The sequence below is a fragment of the Podarcis melisellensis genome (assembly GCF_964234715.1).
Source record: "Podarcis melisellensis genome assembly, chromosome: 11".
Lineage (NCBI taxonomy): Eukaryota > Metazoa > Chordata > Lepidosauria > Squamata > Lacertidae > Podarcis > Podarcis melisellensis.
The window spans coordinates 3,928,783-3,946,586 of NC_138543.1; the positions used below are offsets into that span (position 1 = coordinate 3,928,783).

Genomic DNA, 17,804 nt, shown 5'->3' on the forward strand with positions numbered 1-17,804 from the left:
AAAGCTAGCAGAGCAAGAGCCGCTGACATGCTCTCCGTGGCTCTTGCTTTAAGGCAAGAATAGCGAGAGCTGCGCAGAGCATGTCAGTGGCTCTTGCTCTGCTTGCTTCACAGCGAGCGACGGATGGGAGCCATGGCTCCGACTTCGGAGGCATCCCTCAGCTTGCAACTGCAGCGACAGCCAAGGGATCCCTCTGACGTCCCGTGCATTCACTCCATAAGACACACAGACATTTCCCCTTACTTTTTAGGAGGAAAAACGTGTGTCTTATGGAGCAAAAAATACGGGGGCTAGTTAATTCACGAAAGGGTTAAGACCACAGAAGTGTATTCCTAGACTCAATTAGGTCACACCTCCTCATCTCTGGTGAAGAAGGAAGTGAAGCTTCCTTTGTTCACTCTCTACTATGTGAAGCCAACCAGCCAACTGGGCTTCTGCACTTCAAACCCAGACTGCATGCTCAGAAGTATTTTTCTGTGTTTTGTAAACCAATAATGTTATATTTGTGTTCTTCTTGCCATTGCATACAATAATATAAATAAAGCAATTTAATGGTGTGGTCTGTTCATTGTGAGAGGGGTAGAAATGGGAAGCACTGTAAGCAACTTAAACAGGATATTTAAAATGTTTGACAGTCTAAATCCCTATGCCACACTGCTGCTTGCTTTTGTGGCTTTAACACTCTGCTCTCTCTCTTCCTGGAATTTGCTTGCCCCACATATCTGGATGTAGGTATCAAGCACAATTCTTTTATTAATGATCCCATATGGGCAATCTCTATATAACTTTCATTCCCGTGAGGCCAGCTCAGCAAGGATGTACGTGTCCAGGAAAAGCCACAGCTGGTGTACAAACCACAGCTAGTGAAAAACATTCTTTGGCAGTGTGACCAAATGCACTTCCAGTGACAATGATGGATCCAGGAGGACTCTCAAACTATGTTCTTGCTTCTTCAGGAGCGCAAGCCCAAGTGGAAGAGGCAAAATGCCCAATTCCCAGATCTGGGAGCCCTCCACCTACAGGCCCCCATCTTCCTGGGATTCACTTTATTGGTCCTCATCCAGCCCACAACTGCATCCAGGCACTGAAGCATACAGAGGAGTTCCCTTTAAGAAGTTAGGGTAAAACAATTTTTTTTGCTACTGGATTGTAAGCTCTTTATTTCTGATTCATACATACATATTGTACATATACTGATATTACATATTATATTGCTTAATCTAAACAATTTTGTTAGCAGAGTTGAACAAAATGAATAGTGCATTAGGGCCTTTCCAGATAACAGGAGAAATCCATATTGTTCTTATTAGCATTCGTAATAGTAGCCGTACCACTAGCCCCAGCCCCACTAGGGTTAGTGGCGAAATACCCCATTCCTGACATTATGCAGGGAAGGTAGTAGATCCTTCAGGTGAAAAGGTGAATAGCCTCTACAAAAGCTTTTTTAAAGTAAAGAATTTTAAAACATGTAGCATATCAATATGATCCAGCCAAAGTGAAGTATTTGAAAGTCCAACTATCTTAACCGAGTTAAAGCATATGCCTAAATCACTCTTGCTAAGATCAAAGGGTCTTTGAACTCCTTAATTTTGGCTATTTGGTACAACCGCATTCGGACTACTGTGTTCAGTTCTGGTTAGTACGCAACAAAAAGGACATTGCAGAGCTGGAAAACCAAAAATAACCAGAGAGGTGGAACAATACCCATTATGAGGAATGATTGGGCCATTTGGAGCTCTTTATTTCTTTAAAAAAGGCAAGGGGGAGGACATGATAAATGTGTATAAAATGATGCCTAGTGTGGATAAAGTGGACATTTTTCTTCCTCTCTTGCAAGACCCAGGGTCACCCAACAAAGATCCAAGGCAGACAAAAGGATGTCATATGGCACATAGTTAAATGTATGGGATTTGCTGCCACAAGACACAGTAATGGCTACCACTTTGGATGGTACTAAAAGGGGTTTAGACAAATTCATGAGGATAGGTCTATCTGTAAAGGCTACAAGCTGTAACAGTTTGTGCTACCTCTGAGAACTGGTTGCTGCAGAACAGGAAAGTGTAGTTACACTCAGGTCCTGCTTGCAGAAGGATTCCCGGAAGAGGCATCCAGTTAGTCGCTGTAGAAATAGGATGCTAAAATAGGCGGGCCTTTGATATGATCCAGCAGGGTATTCTGATATTTTTTGTATCATGCTCCACATATTTGAAATATCACAAAATTGTATGGAGAGAATGGGGAGTCATGTTCATCACCAGTGACCTCAAGGGCACTAGCCAATAGGTTCCATAAATGTGCTCCCAGTCCAAACTGCACAAACATGTAGTTTCTACTGGTCCATGAACTGAAGAGGGGGGAATATAATTAGCTCAGTAATAAAATAATCATAACAATGCAATTAACCCACAACATATCTTTTTGGCATCTGAATCTGCCACAGTAACTAAGAAACCACACAAAGAAAACCTAGAAAGGCCCTAAGTAATGCTTAATTATGAGCACTTAGATACATGATGAAGGGAAATTCTATGTATTAAAAAGTTTACTTGAGTGTAAGTATTTGTATTTATTTTTAAAAGAAATAACAGTTTTTGCTGAACATTGCTAGGTAGTAATTAGTATAATATGCAACTGACATACTTACACTTTTTTTGGAAAGAATAAAATTCTAAAAATATATATTAACGAGCAAATAGCACTTTGTTCTTTAAGTTGAAGAAGACAGACTATTTGTTTTTAACAAGACATTTGTCTTATACACCTTCTTAACCATCATTGCCTTACAAGCAAATTGCAATAATGTCACCATATTTTCCATTATTTGACCAGGGGCAAATAATGTCAGTAATTCATAGCTATGGCATAAGTAGCCTGGTCATATGTGGAGTAACTCTGCCCGGGACTGGATTGTAAGGCTGCACTCCTTACTAGGGAGTATAAGCCTCAAAGGATCAGTGGGTTTTACCTCTGAGTAAACATGCATTGGATCAATATGTAAGAAAGATGGAACATCTAAAAATAATTGCCATTTTGAACACTGGGATGTTAGTGCCCAAAATATTGGGAAGTAAAATTGCCAGCATTTAAACTGGTACTTGCAGCTGTGCCCTTAAGAGCAATTTCCAGCAGAAATTTGCAGGTGATAATGTTTATCACTATGCATGTAAAGCTTCATCTCTTGTTGATTTCTGCAGATTAAGCAGTTGTTTAAAGGCATAAGAACATGCCGGGCTTATTATTTGGCAACCCAACTTGAAAGGGCTAATCCCAAGGGCCACAGTCCAACACTTGAGTTAGGCACAATTAATGTAAGTGACATCGGGGGAATAAGAGCACAACATTGTATTATATTGTGACTAAAATGTTTTCGAAAACACATTTTCACATTTAAACATCATAGACTTGCACTATTTAAATTATCACACAGCATTTCCCCCAAACAAGGTACAGTGTTAATATTTTCAGATTGCAAGAGCTTAGTACACAGAAGCAGAGCTGTCAGCTCCATTAGCTCAACAGGGCAGATAGTATTGTGGCAGATAGCACAGTGCAGTTGACAAAATGCCCCGTAACATAAATTCAGTACACACAAGCACCCTGTAGATATCTACCCCAGTCCAGAGCTCCATATACCAGTGCACATACTGAGTTCTTGTGACCATTTACTTCAATAGAGAGAAGCAACTGCGAACACACAACAAAGTGTATGTGCAGCACAGCTTCCTCCACTAAATGTAATGGGAGTCCCTCTGCAGACAGATAATCTCCATGTGCTCATTAGCACAGCAAGTGATTGAGAAAAGTACTGCATCTATTAAACGTGTTGGTGGAGGGAACCCTGCACTGTTACCATTGTCTCATATGACCATAATCAGTTCTGAATTTACTTCTAGATCTAAGAACCTATATCACTTTGATTAATTCTATGAGTTTTCAAATCCAAGGCTAAGCAGAAAACAGGGAAAATGTTCTTCTTTCATCACAATCGGGAGATAATTCATATGACTGTTTCTGAGGTAGAAGAGTCACCACAAGGTTCATTTTCCTATTAATATCTTCATAGTAAAAGGATCTTATAAGGGAACCCCATGGCAAAATTGCACATTAACATACCTTTCAAAATGCTTGCTTCCTACTACAAACATAGTACAAGGGCAAAAGACCAATATTCACCATCATTCTTGTACTGCATTGCATAGTCCTAATGTCTGTGAAGAATACGAGTTCATGGCATGGGAGGCATTGAAATTTCAGACTGGGAACACTCTTAGCATCTGGAAGGTAACTCAAACCTCTGTCTGTTAAACCATGGCATCTGAAGTAGAATTTCTTCTAAAGAACAATCCAATTTTCAAATTATCATTCTACAGGATGACATAAAATGTCAAGTGCTAAGCTGGGCTCCACTCTTGTATAAGAATCAGTGCTCAGCACTTTATGGGACTGGCACCACACAGGGCATGTGTTGTTCTTGGAACTTCTTCAAGCTTAGATTAAGGAAGAAACACAGGCAGTGTAAAAACTGATGTCAAACAAGGAACCTCAGATACACTGCAAGGAACCTCAGATACACTTATTTCCTTCATTTCTTTCTGTTGACAGAACCTATTTCAATCCTTTTAAACAATCCAATTTATTGTGTTGGATCTGAAGGTTTTCTTCCTCTGATGGATGGAGCTTGCTCCATTAGAAGAAGACACTTTCTATTGGATTAGCAGAAGGCTCCTTCTGCTGGGGAATGCAAACCTTTGGCTCTGAAACCAGTATATATGTAAGTGGATTCCCAATGTTCAATTTCCATCACACACACTAGCGGCAGAAGTTGAAAGATAAAGGGGTTGCAGTCATGAAGATATGGGCTGATTCAATTTTCAGTGGCACCCACCGAATCTATGGGACAAAATAAATGGTCTGCAGATACAACTGAAGGGATACAAAGCTTTACACACACTCCAAAAACATGACTCACCAAAGACAGGAAGATTTAGTGTCCCTTGGTTAACCTCTTCACTTGCTGTGACTCTTCATATGAGGAAAATGGTTTGGAATTATTTTAAATGGTGGGGAAACCTCCCTTGCCAACAGTGATGGCTTTGATGATGGACCGCAGAAGGTCCCAGCTTCCCTCTTTCTGCCACCCATCCCCTTGCATGTTGGACAGCAGACTGGTCCCTTCCCTATAAAACAACGTATTGTTCAAGGTAAATGTGAATTATATGTGAATGGAGATAATGGCAACCACTACCAGCCCTGCCTGTCATAACGACTACAGATGACTAATGACAAATGATGATTAGTAATACAGGATATTGATTTAATCTACTTGAAGCTATATTCTGGAGTAAGATGATAATAACTAGTGACTAAATTTATTACAAAAAGCTACTATGAACATATTATGTCTAATAGCATCCACTTTTTGATTAAATAAGACACAACTCACCATTCTATTTTCAGTCTGGCAAATTAATTAATTTGTCACCACCATTTGAAAATAAACTAGTGTGTTTTAGAATTGCTAGGGTTTTTCTTCTCAACAGAGGGGTGATTGTTACTGTGCAGTACTTTAGTTAGCATGAAGTTTTGAATTTGGTACTTTGTTAGTGATGACAACTGGTACCGCAATCAAATTAAAAGAGAATCTTTATTTTCTCTTTGGGGCTGTTATCTTAGCATACTATCTGATGACCTCAGCATAGGTTGCCTCTCTTCCTGCATCCTTTCAGTCTGGGATTTCACCAAGGTCCATACATATTCTCATTCATACAAGGAGTATCCTTTGCTTCTGCTAGCATTACCTCCTCTGGGGACTTCCTGTTTCCTTAACAACACATAATTTTTTTTTTAAAAAAAATTCCATCTTTGTTATTCATGGCACTGTTGTGATCAGGAATAGTCCTGCATAGTGCCTGCTATTGAGATATAGTGAAAGAAAGAAAAATACTAAGAATTTTGGGGGGAACAAAGGAGTGGAATTATAGCTAATGGTGGCAAACCAAGATCAGTGAAGTCTCTGAAGCACTTGTAAAGCTCCATGTGAGCTCGAGCTCCTCAAATTCTTCTAAGAAGCAATGTGTGTTTGTTCTTTCATAAAGCAAGGAAGGTAGCAATCGGAGTCTCTCCTTGCACAGAATTCTGCATGCCTAATTGAGCCCATTGAGCCCAATGCACCGGAGCAACTGGACTGGGGCATGGTTATAGGGAAATTAACATTTCTAATGTAACTTGGCACAGATATGTTAATACGCTGAAGCCAAAATGGAACAATAAATCAAACGTCCAGAATCACGGATGAGGCACACTGATGGCAAAATTCAGAACTGGGGGAAAATGCATATTGCAGGCAACACTTCTGAAGGTAATGCACGAATCTGCATGTTGCTGCCTATTTGGCAGTAGCAGCAGCCCTCAATATATATATTTATTTTACTTCAGAAAACTCTGAATGGCACTGAGTGATCAGAGAACAAAGGTTGCAATCCACCAGGAACTATTCTTGCACCAACAGGCCTCATGAAAAGCAATGAGGCTGGTGCACAGGGGTCATCCTGGAGGATTGTGCTCAAATGAGAAACCCAAATTGTCCCCATCCTCGAGGCCCAGGCACACCAAACAAATGAAAGTTCTCTTCTGCACTTTGCCAAGGAAGTTAGGGATTTCCTTTCACTGTCATGTCGATCCTTTAGGGAAACAAAAGAAGAAGCAAACATTTAGTATGGTATATATTTATTGGTGCATATGTATCTTCCTCTAAAGAGCACAGGACAGGATGCGTTCATAGGAGTCCCAAGTAGTGTTTGTCCCATGGCCCAAGCCAGACACCCCAACCATTTCCTGGGCTCTATTAAAATGCTCTCCCTTCTTCAAGAATGCCCTAATCATGCCAGGAGCCTCCTTTGAGTCAACTGTTCAAAAAGAACAAACATGCAATTGAACAGGAATAAAACATGCACAACACTTCAGCACTCCTAAACATTACTCAGGTAATATTGTGGTGGATAGTTTTATTAAAATGGCAACACCAATGTAAATAACTTGATGAGATCATAGATACTACTTCACCAAACCTTTATTAGGCATTGTAAATAAAACATGCATATATAAAATTTTAATATATATACAAATAAAATTTTGTGATAACAAGGGTTTTCATTGGAGTTTCTTCCCGCTAAATAGTGTCATTCACCGCTATAAGGGATACTATTCATAAAAACTCAGCTACCCTTGCAGTTACTTCCAGGTCATGTCAGACAAATAGAATTTGATATTTTCATTGTGCCACGATATTAGGCTACCCAGAAAAGGGGATAGCACACGTTTGCATAGCTGGTTGTACAATGGACAGTAGAAAAGAATATGTTCTACTGTGTCTGGCACATTCAAAAAACATCCACAATGTCTATCGTTTCTGGGAATGTATAAATATCTGCCCTTGACAAAAGGTGAGGGGGAAATGTTCCGTTGGGCCAAGCGTTGGACTGGAATTATTAATTTTGAAATATAGGTGACCCTTTATCTGTTGGATTTAAACCAAAATATTGGGGGAGCAAATTTTATTTACAGCTGACTCGATGTCTTGTTTTTCAATGTCCATTAATCTTGATTGAATATTATGATATATTGCTCATTTGAATTATATAAGGGTTCCAAGTCAATACCAATAGATCTGATTTTGCAATGTAAGAGTTGGAACCCTCTGAATTTATAAAAGTCCTTAAGTAAGTCAGAGAGCAGACTCGAAGGTTGGCAACAGAAATGCCAATGCATATTTTATAGTGCTGGCCCACACCCAATATTCCATCATGTGTATACCTAGTTCTGCACACATCATCTCATACTTGACTGAACTTGAGAGCCCCAAGATACGTCTCAAGAAACTTGAGTGTATCATATCTAAATCATCATTATATGCTTGTATCCATATTGGGATCCCAAAAAGTAGCTGGGATGACCCTTTAGCTTGCAAAATCTGATAGCAGCCGGTCTAAATAGGTTACCTTTCTGAAAATAAAAGTGAGTAACTTCCTGTTTTATAGCACTTGTATGATGGTTTGACCATCCATTTTGCATGAGTCACATGACTCATGTGGGGCATGGACGGGAAGATGTGTGTCCCAGTTTTGGGAGTCAACATGTTGGAGGGTATGGTGTTCAACTTTTTATTTTTACACATGTGGTTTGTGTGTGTGGTTTGGTTGTTTCTGGCTATCCCTTTTCACTTCTCCCTATGTTGCTAATGTAAAGGAGGACTTTAAAAAAGAAATAGTGTCCACTAGAGAAAAGAGAAGCAATGATAGAATGTTATGTTGAAGGTATGCAGGTACCCAGACAAGGTACTGAGCTCCCCAATTTATAGTGGGGAGAGGTTATGGCACAAGGCAGTAGAAACAAAGAAAGCAATATATAGGGGAGAGTTAGTGCCTTACTCTTCTGGTAGTCTGAAAGAGTTGTAGTCTTTATTTATGAACTACTCCTAGGTGTAATGTCATCCAGGATAATCAGTGATCAACAAGAATGGCATGCCCATTCTTTTTAAATACTGTATTGGCCCGAATATAAGCTGTATCTGAATACAAGCTGCACCTTTAAAATTGGGGGAGGGGGAGAAAAAAAGGAAAAAAAACCCTGAATATAAGCAGCTCCATTCCTCAGTGCTCCTGGCTGCATACCTGGGGGAGGAGAGCTGTGTTGCGTTGCGGTCGGCCTTTCCTCTTCCTGGTCTTGGGGGAGAGGGCGGGGGACTACGCACAGGGCAGGTGCCGCTTTGCCACACTCCTGGCACTGTTTGCCCCGCGCTCCTGGCAGCATACAGTAAGGTTGCAAATATAAGCCACACTTTAACTTTTCACGGTCGGAATTCACGGTCGCAATTTGGGGGAAAAGTGAGGCTTATATTCAGACCAATACAGTATTGCCTGAACTTTACAAAGATGCACAGAGAAAAAATTCATTCACACCCTCCCTACAAAAACCAGTGTCCAATTCAATCAATACAAATTTATATGCACTGTCAAAAATGAGAAGCAAGAAGAATCTATACCTTACAACCCTAAAGCAAGTCGTGCTTATGTCCCATTGAGATTAATGGGTCTTAATTAGTTACGATTCATCTGTCCTGCTGATTTCAATGGTGCTTAGTGATGACTTTCTTATACTAGGGCCCTAGACCTTTGGTTTGTTTACAGTATGACATCTTATCTACCCTACCCTACCCTACCCTATCCTATATCAATGTGCAATAAAGAACTACAACCAAGTGCAGTCTTATTGCTTATATTTACCTTGAGAAGTAAACGTTTATTCTGGAGAGCTATTTCCTGAACTAGAGAATGAAACTCAAAACATGCAAAATGCATCTGCTTTTTTGAAGAAAGCATTTGATATTCAAACTACAAATGCAGGCAAATGGGAAGAGACCTGGATGGAAAAGACTTTGGAAGGAGGACTGGGCAGACTCTAGAAAGACATCATTAAAAGTATATGAATGCTGCAAATCATTTTACTTGTGTTCTATAAGTCAATCAGATAGGTTTCATGGACTAACCTGTTTACCATTTCAACCTGATGTTTGGAGATCTTTCCCATATGTGGGCAGCACAGAATAGTGCACCACTTTAAAACGTGAATTATTTAAAAGTGTACCATTGCATTTTTAAAAAATAATGAGTTATTTTCTAGCAGCACTAGAAAAAGCTAGCTAGACAAACCATGTAAGTATATGGATTTGGAACAGACCACCTGGAGTTTACCCAGTTCTTCAGCGTCTCTAACACTGCATGATCATGAAATAAAATGGAAATATAATGCCATAATTAATTGTAAATTCTTACTCCTGCTGGACTGAAGTTATTTCTGGCTCATTTGAAAGACAGCTTGCTCTGAAGACAAGTGGAAATGAACAGTAGTAAAAAACACACACAACCCTCTTTTTAGACAGCTAGGGAAGTAATTCATTTATTTTAAACGTAAGAAATATATTGAGGCGAGGCATACAGTTTTGTGGGCCAAGTTCACTTCCCCTGCTGAACCCACAAAACTCTATGCCTTAATAAACCTGATTGTCTTTAAGATGCCAGAATACACTTTTTCGTTGAAACAGACTAACATGGCTATCCCATTGGAATCAGCCACTTTAAAAAGTCTTAAGGGTATGCAAGGTTAAATACATTAACAATTTATTCCTATAGACAGTTGCCTGGAAGTAGTAGTAGTAGTAACTACTACTACTACTACTACTTATGGTTATACCCAGGTCTTTTTTCAGCTGGAACTCACTGGAATTCAGTTCGCGCCCCTCTCAGGTGGGTGCCATTGCCATTATAAGAGAACAAAGGAGGTGTTCATGGTGAGTTCTGGCACCTCTTTTTCTAAAAAAAAATAGCACTGGTTGATATTTTATTGTGCTTTTAATACTTTGTTGGGAGCCGCCTAGAGTGGCTAGGGCAACCCAGTCAGATGGGTATCTAATTAATAAAGTTGTTGTTGTTGTTGTTGTTATAACACTGCTTATACCCTGTCCATCTGGCCGGGCCTCCCCAGCCACTCTGGGTGGCTCCCAACAGAATATTAAAAACATGATAAAACATCAAAAATTAAAAACTTCCCATAAAACATAATGAAACATTTAAAACGTCCCAATACAGGGCTGCCTTCAGATGTCTTCTATTAGTCATATAATTGTTTATTTCTTTGACATCTGATGGAAGGACAGGCACCACTACTGAGAAGGCCATCTGTCTGGTTTCCTGTAACTTCAAATAATAAATAATAATATAAATAAATAATACAATTATTATTATTATTATTATTATTATTATTATTATTATTATTCACTTCTGGCAATGAGGGAACTGCCAGAAGGCCCTCGGAGCCAGATCTTAGTGTCCAGGCTGAAAGATGGGGGTGGAGACACTCCTTCAGGTATACAGGGCCAATGCCATTTATCATATAATCATAGAATTGTAGAGTTGAAAGGGATCCCAAGGGTCATCTAGTCCAACTCCCTGCAATACAGGAATCTCAACTGAAGCATCCATGACAGATGGTCATCCAACCCCTGCTTAAAAACCTCCAGTGAAGGAGAATCCACAACCTCCCAAGGAAGACCATCCCACTGTTGAACAGCTCTTACTGTCAGAAAGGTCTTCCTGGTGTTTAGTCAGAATCTCCTTTCTTACCACTTGAAACCATTGGTTTGAGTCCTAACCCCCAGAGCAGGAGAAAACAGGCTGGTTCCCTCTTCCACATGACAGCCCTTGAGATATTTGAAGATGGCTATCATAGCTCCACTTAGTCTTCTCCTTTCCAGGGTAAACATACCCAGCTCCTTCAACCATTCCCCATAAGGCTTGGTTTCCAGACCCTTGATCATCATTTAGGGCTTTAAAGGTCAGCACCAGCACTTTGAATTGTGCTTGGAAACATACCAGAAGCCAATGTAGATATTTCAGGACTGGTATTATATGGTCCTGGCAGCCATTCCCAGTCACCAGTCTAGCTGCTGCATTCTGGATTAGTTGTAGTTTCTGAGTTACCTTCAAAGGTAGCCCCATGTAGAGCACATTGCTGTAGTTGAAGTGGGAGATAACCAGAGCATGTACCACTCTGGTGAGACAGGGCGCAGGCAGGTAGCATACCAGATGGAGCAGGTAGACAGTTGCCCTGGATACAGAGTTAACCTGCACCTCCATGCAGAACTGTGAGTCCAAAATGGCCCCCAGGCTGTGCACTTGGTCCTTTATGGGCAGAGTTACCCCATTCAGGACCAAGCTGAATTCTATTCGCTTAGCTCTAGATAAGCATGCATAAAAAAGGGTATGTGCTACATCTGAAAAGTTTCTATTCACTAAAATATTACGCTTCCCTCTATAAATCTCAGGTGCTGATGTACCAATATTAGCCACCTTGGCCAGATGTGGTAAAGCAGCATCAACAATATAGGAGGTGGCTGTGTGTCACTGTAAATACATCCAACCACCATGGAGCCAGCTTTGTTGATGTAATGCAGGAAACTTCATATGTAATCATCATGAATGGTGCTGGGGTTACTGGGGTTACATTGTATAAACAGGATTGCAGATTGGCTTCGCTCCAGTTCTAAGCACCATTCAAAGTGACTACAAGCTTTAGAACTTAGCGGCAGAGCTCAAAATTGTGTAATAAAGTAATCTTCTGGCCGCTTATGCTTTTGGAAAGGTAGACTTTGATCCGCACAGCTTCTGTAACAGCATCATTAGTTACCCTCAAAGAAACAAAGGCTTCTAAAGCTCATGCAATAGTTGTGACAGCCAAAGCATAGCCAAACCACTTGTCAGGGTTGTTACCAGCATCAAATCTAATGATCTGTGGCTTTGTGACAAGAAATACTATGCTATATTCTCTTAACCACAAGATGGCTACCTATGACAAACGACAGGCCTGGAGGTCAGTGAGAATGTACTCTTTAGATAATTCTGAATGATCTTCAGCTGGCTCAGTCTGATTTAGAGTTTGTGAACAGGATCAACTGGTTTCCTACAAAGTATTTATTTTCAAGCAATTTGCCAGATATTATATAAGAGGCCTGCATAGCTAAGTAAATAAGTATAAACGTGTGTGTGGGTGTGGGTGTGGGTGGGTGGGTGGGTGTTTCACAATGGTCAACAAGGAATCCAAGTAAAAATAACAGTTTATTTAAGGAATATTTTCCAAGCTATCAGCACAGCAAATCTGATTAAGAGGTATGTTTCACTCAAATCAATGGGACCTATTTTTATCAAGTATTTCTCCAATCTGGTACTCTCCAGGTGTTTGGGGTGAGAACTCCTATCAGCCCCAGCCAGCCTGACCAGTGGTTAGGGATGATGGAAGTTGTAGTCCCAAGCATCTGGAGGGCATTGGGATGGAGAAAGCTGGCTTAGGATATGAAGTGTGACTGTGATTTTTGAATGAGCTTAGTGATAAGTGCATAGAGGTCAATGGTACACACCAACCTTGGAATAAATCCCATTGAACTCAATGGGATTATTACTGAGTAGGCATGTACAAAATAGCACTGTTTCCTTGAAATAGATATAATGCCACTGATTACCAGAATGCTGTCTTACTTTGCTGATGCTTCCCTCAGCTCTTCATCCAGTCTGCATGAGTAAAAGGTACAGATGTTTCCAGGGCAGGGGCAGCGGGGGGTGGGGAGAAGAAGAAGCGAGCAGAGCATAAGACAGAAGCAGGCCAAAAGCAGAGCAAAGATCAAGCAAGGTACATGCTTTTTTAAAATTCAGCCCCAATGTTATAGATCTTCAGTTCCCTATGGTGTCATTGACCTATCAGTTTCATGTTTCATATATTTAGTTACTCTGGAAGTGGGCACATAAAGGTAGCAGAGCATGGGTGTCTGTGGCATGCATTGCTGTACAAAGATGGCAACAGTGCTGTAACTAACGAGATTTAAGTTAGCAGCTGCAGGCAAAGTCACCTATTTTTCCAATTTAGCATTCTTTAGTTATAAACAAGGCTGAACTCAATGGAACTCCTCAACAGAGTTCCATTATACAGAGCTATGGGAGTTCTTTTGTGCCTGTAATAGCCCATCGCACTTCCTCACAGTCAGAAACATCAACACAAGCTGCAGCAGAGCAAGAGTGTTACCTTACTCTTCTCTGAAAGGACCTGTCTTCTTCATACCTTTCAAGATAAAAGTGGGTGAAGGACAAAAACATAGGTCAAATGATATGCAATTGCCACCTTTATGCCAAGTATTTCACCTCTATAGTTAAATGAACTAGGAACCTATTATTAATACATCAGCTAGTTTAAATGTAGAGTTATGGAAGATAACCTGCTGTAGGAAGGAAATGGCATGGAATGCCTTCTTTTTCCCACAACAGCTTTGCAAACCAAAGAGAGAATCCCAAGATACCATTAATGTTCCAATAATAATTTTGTGTCTTTGAAAATCTCTTCTGGATTATAACTTCAGGCAGCAGTAGAAAAAATGCTTCTTGGACCAACAGGGAAGCAGAAGCTGGGTTTTGTACCTGCTGCCAGTGTGAGTGCAGATGGTATCAAAATGTGGACTTGCATCCACACAGTTATGCTCATTTGGACCAGAGCTGGAGGCTCTGCATGTTCACATCCAGAGCCACTATGCACACAGAAATGGGTATGTTATCCCAGCTTTTTGGAGCGAGAACAACAAGTTATGATTATTTCAACACCTGATATGGTTGTCCAAGGATTTGTCAAACAGAGCAAATGCTACACTTCCAGAATCTTTATCTGTTCAGAAATAAGGCACCAGATGTAGATATTTTACTGTATAGCAGTGGGTCCATATGCCTTTCTACCTTGGTTCCACCTCCCTTTTAATGCCTATGGGATAGCACCTCAGTAGAGCCCAGTTTTCATTGTTTACATTGATGATCTTTAGATGAACTGTAAACATGTCCATGTATCATCAGATCATGTTTCCTTCGGTTTTACCCAACATCTTTTATTATGATGTTCTAAACCTTAATAAGGGGATTTCAACTCTTTAGTATCTGCAGTGATGGGTACATTTTAAATATACATCGTCTGTTTAAAAACCTGACATCTTAGTTGCCTGTCAGGTGATAGGGAAAGGAGAAGGGAGGCTGACTGCAACATGCCAAATCTAGGTCTTCCGCATGGTACAACATAGCTATTATTTATAAAGAAGAGGACTTTTTAATGAGAGAAATATGTACAGTAGGAAAAGAAACAAAGAAACTTAAGAGATAAGAACCTTGGAAGTATTATGATTTTAAATTTCCTCAGATTAGCAATTTGCTACCTTCCAAATTTTCAGTCTGATTTATCTATTAATGGAACACCCTAATTTGTGACATTCATGCTATCTCTGGTTATCATCCCCTTTTGACTTTATTATTTCCCAACAATTAGCAAGATAATATTTTCAGAACAGAACTTCCTTATTTTTCCACCATATTTCTCAGGACTTATATTCAAAATCTGAAGTCTCCACATATTTCAAGCTAATTAGGAGCTCTCCTAGCTTCATTTATGAAAAAAAAATATGTCAAAAGAGACAATATATATACACAAATGTTATTATGTAAATGCAAAGCATGATTATTACTAGTAGTAATAATCCTGAGACACAGAATGCGGGAGTGACAGAGAGTGAAAAATGGTTGCTTGCCTAAGGCCTCCTAATTAATTATATGGCAGGGGTGAGATCTAAATCAGGGACTTCCATCTTCACAGCCCAGAGTCTTAGCTTCTGTGCAAAATGAGTTCTAATAAAATAATGCAAGAGGTGATGCCCCCATTTGCACACAATTTTAATCTACAACAAAGTTCATTTACCCTGCTCATATCTTCATGCTTTAGAGCTAACTACATGTTACACTGTTTACACTTGCGGGGAAACACACTCCTAAACTGACGACATGTATTTTAGAGAAAAAGCCGTTGTGGAGCTGCCAATCTGGACTGAGCCCCTGAGCCTGACTGCACCTTTGGATCAGAATGGGGAGCGTGTTGCAGACTAGGTACCCATGGAGGTGTGGCAGGCAGGGGGGGGGGGAGAGTCCATGGCAGAGGAACCATCTCTGACCCCTTTGGGTCTTCCACCAGCAAGGGCAGACAAACAGGGGAAGCTTTATTTCCCCCTCTGTTGTTTTGAACAAACCCCCTTCCATTGGTTTCAGCAGGAGGGAAAATAACTATGGCAGCAGCTCCAGGGCTGGTGTAGTTTGTCTCACTTGTATGGGTTTGTGTGTGGGAGTATGTCAGGGCAATAGGGAGGGCCTTGGGTCTTTGGTCCAAGTCTTCCTCACCTACCTTTTCCCAGCCAATTCCACCAGAGTGATGGCGGTTGATCTTTCTGCTGCTGTAACAAAGACGTCTCTGTGGATCCACCTCCTTCTCCACCCCCAGAGGGGCGAATGGATACAGTAGCCCCTCGGCCTACCTTCCTGGGAGCATAAGATTGCTCCCTAAAATAGCAATTATTTAGCTTCATAAAGGTAACATTTCTAATTATTATTCTCTTATTGTTTTTCACTTACTTGACAATACTTTCAGGGATATTTACATATTCCATTGGAATTAGTTCACTGAGCTCTGCCAAAGTGCTCACATATTTTATCTTACTGCTGAATTTTGAGCTGAAAACACAAAAGTACCATTAATTAATTAAATAAATAAATAAGATACATTCACAAATATGCAAGATACCGAGTGCCATGATAGTTTTCCATGTTCAATAACAAAAAGCTGAATCAATCACCTTTAATTTTCACATGTGAACACTCCTTCACTGTATCTTCAGTATATACTTAGTGTTTTTACAGGAGCATCATGGAGATTAGAAGCCCATACATGAGCATTGCAATGTGGGTTGACATTGCTACCCTCAGGGGAAGGATGAGGTTAAATGGTAATGATTCACCTGAGGAGTGGGGAGCCTTTTTGGCCTAGGAACACCCACCTGTAAAAGTTGACCCACAAGGGTGGAGGGAGGATTCTGCTTTGCCAGCACATTCCCCACAGGGAACACACTGCAGGATTTAGCCCTATGCTCATCAGCTGATGAGTGGGAGATTCAATTGTGATGCTTTGGCTATGCACCAGTTCCCTGTGAGTGACTGCTGGATGCACCTAATGCAGAACAGAACCCCATCGGCTGATGTCTCCAGCTGGCCTTAGTTTTGGAGGGAATGACCTCTCAGGCCAAACTGGACACCCTGTCTTAAATCAACTACTAATCTCATTGCTGAGATAACATTAGGATAAGGACTCCTTGGCTCACAGCTCACACTTTTTACCAGCATACCATCAGCTTTCACACAGTAACAGTTTCCCTTGGAGGTATTTTGAATAAACCATTTGATGGCTTCCCTCATAACATTTTTCTTGTCAACTTCTCTTCTTCTGTTAACAAAAACAGCTTTAGAAGGACCTCTGACCAGGCCACATCTCAGCACTTGTAAGAGTTTGGAACTATTACCTTATAAAAGGCCGTGTCACTGCTAAAATTGTTCTGATAAACCAAGAGGGGTGAACAATGATGAAGGATTTCAAGTTCTTCCTTAACCTGTGTTTGAAAAGAAACACATTTAAGCCTTCAAAGCAATATATATTGCCCAAGAAAAATCTCGGTCATGTGCATCTTCTGTCCTAGTCAGGATTCATGGACTTTTGGCATGCCACACCAAATGCCCTTTTTCTCTAGAGTTTGGTGGGAAGTGTGAAACTAGCTCCTGCATAGAAATGGGGAGAGGGCTTTCAAATAATAGGTATGGCAAGCCAGACACAATAGATAGAAAGCAAGCCATGAGCTACAGACCGCCTGTCAATCATCTGGTAACATCTTTTCATCCATCCCAGTCCTGGCATCTTTCTCCTTGGTGTGGCTCCATTCAAGTAAACAATCATATAGTCTTCAGCAACCATGAGCTCCAAGGTACTTATTACATATCTGAATGGAAACAGAGAGAGAAAATGAGTGAGGAGAGGGGAACAATGAATAATTTGTTTAAAACCTATTCTTTGCTCTTCAAAAGAGTTCAATCTTGTGATATAAGCAACGGCTAAAGTTTTCATAAATTTCACTATTAACTAATAGTCAGCTCCTGTAGTCAGTGGCAGACTTGGGCTGGATCTACATTTGTCTTCTAAACCTTTTTTAAACTAACGTTCTATAGTGCTTAACAGCAGTTTCCCATTGCCAGTGGCTTCATCTGCTGTCACATTTTAATAATGCATTTTTATGGTAATAAACAACAAGTGTAGATCTGCCCTAGGGCTTTCATATTTCAGCAGCGCCCCCCCCACTTCCA

At 40.4% G+C, this 17,804-nt stretch overlaps 1 protein-coding gene across 9 annotated transcripts in view; it reads right to left on the minus strand.

Annotated features, from left to right (window-relative positions):
- Positions 1-6,420: 6,420 nt before the first annotated feature.
- PRUNE2 (prune homolog 2 with BCH domain) overlaps positions 6,421-17,804 on the minus strand; it is a 140,780-nt gene continuing 129,396 nt past the window's right edge. For 2 of the 9 annotated variants that reach the window (XM_081930336.1, XM_081930335.1), the window contains exons 14-20: positions 17,312-17,443; positions 16,973-17,059; positions 16,032-16,130; positions 13,627-13,662; positions 13,086-13,118; positions 9,831-9,878; positions 6,421-6,680 (exon numbers count right to left, since the gene is read on the minus strand). In XM_081930336.1, the coding sequence (XP_081786462.1) occupies positions 6,650-6,680; positions 9,831-9,878; positions 13,086-13,118; positions 13,627-13,662; positions 16,032-16,130; positions 16,973-17,059; positions 17,312-17,443 (466 nt within the window). In that variant the 3' untranslated portion in view covers positions 6,421-6,649. Of the gene's footprint in view, positions 6,681-9,830; positions 9,879-13,069; positions 13,119-13,626; positions 13,663-16,031; positions 16,131-16,972; positions 17,060-17,311; positions 17,444-17,804 lie in introns of all 9 variants that reach the window. The other 7 variants (XR_014172944.1, XR_014172943.1, XM_081930338.1 and 4 more) reach the window with 7 other exon arrangements.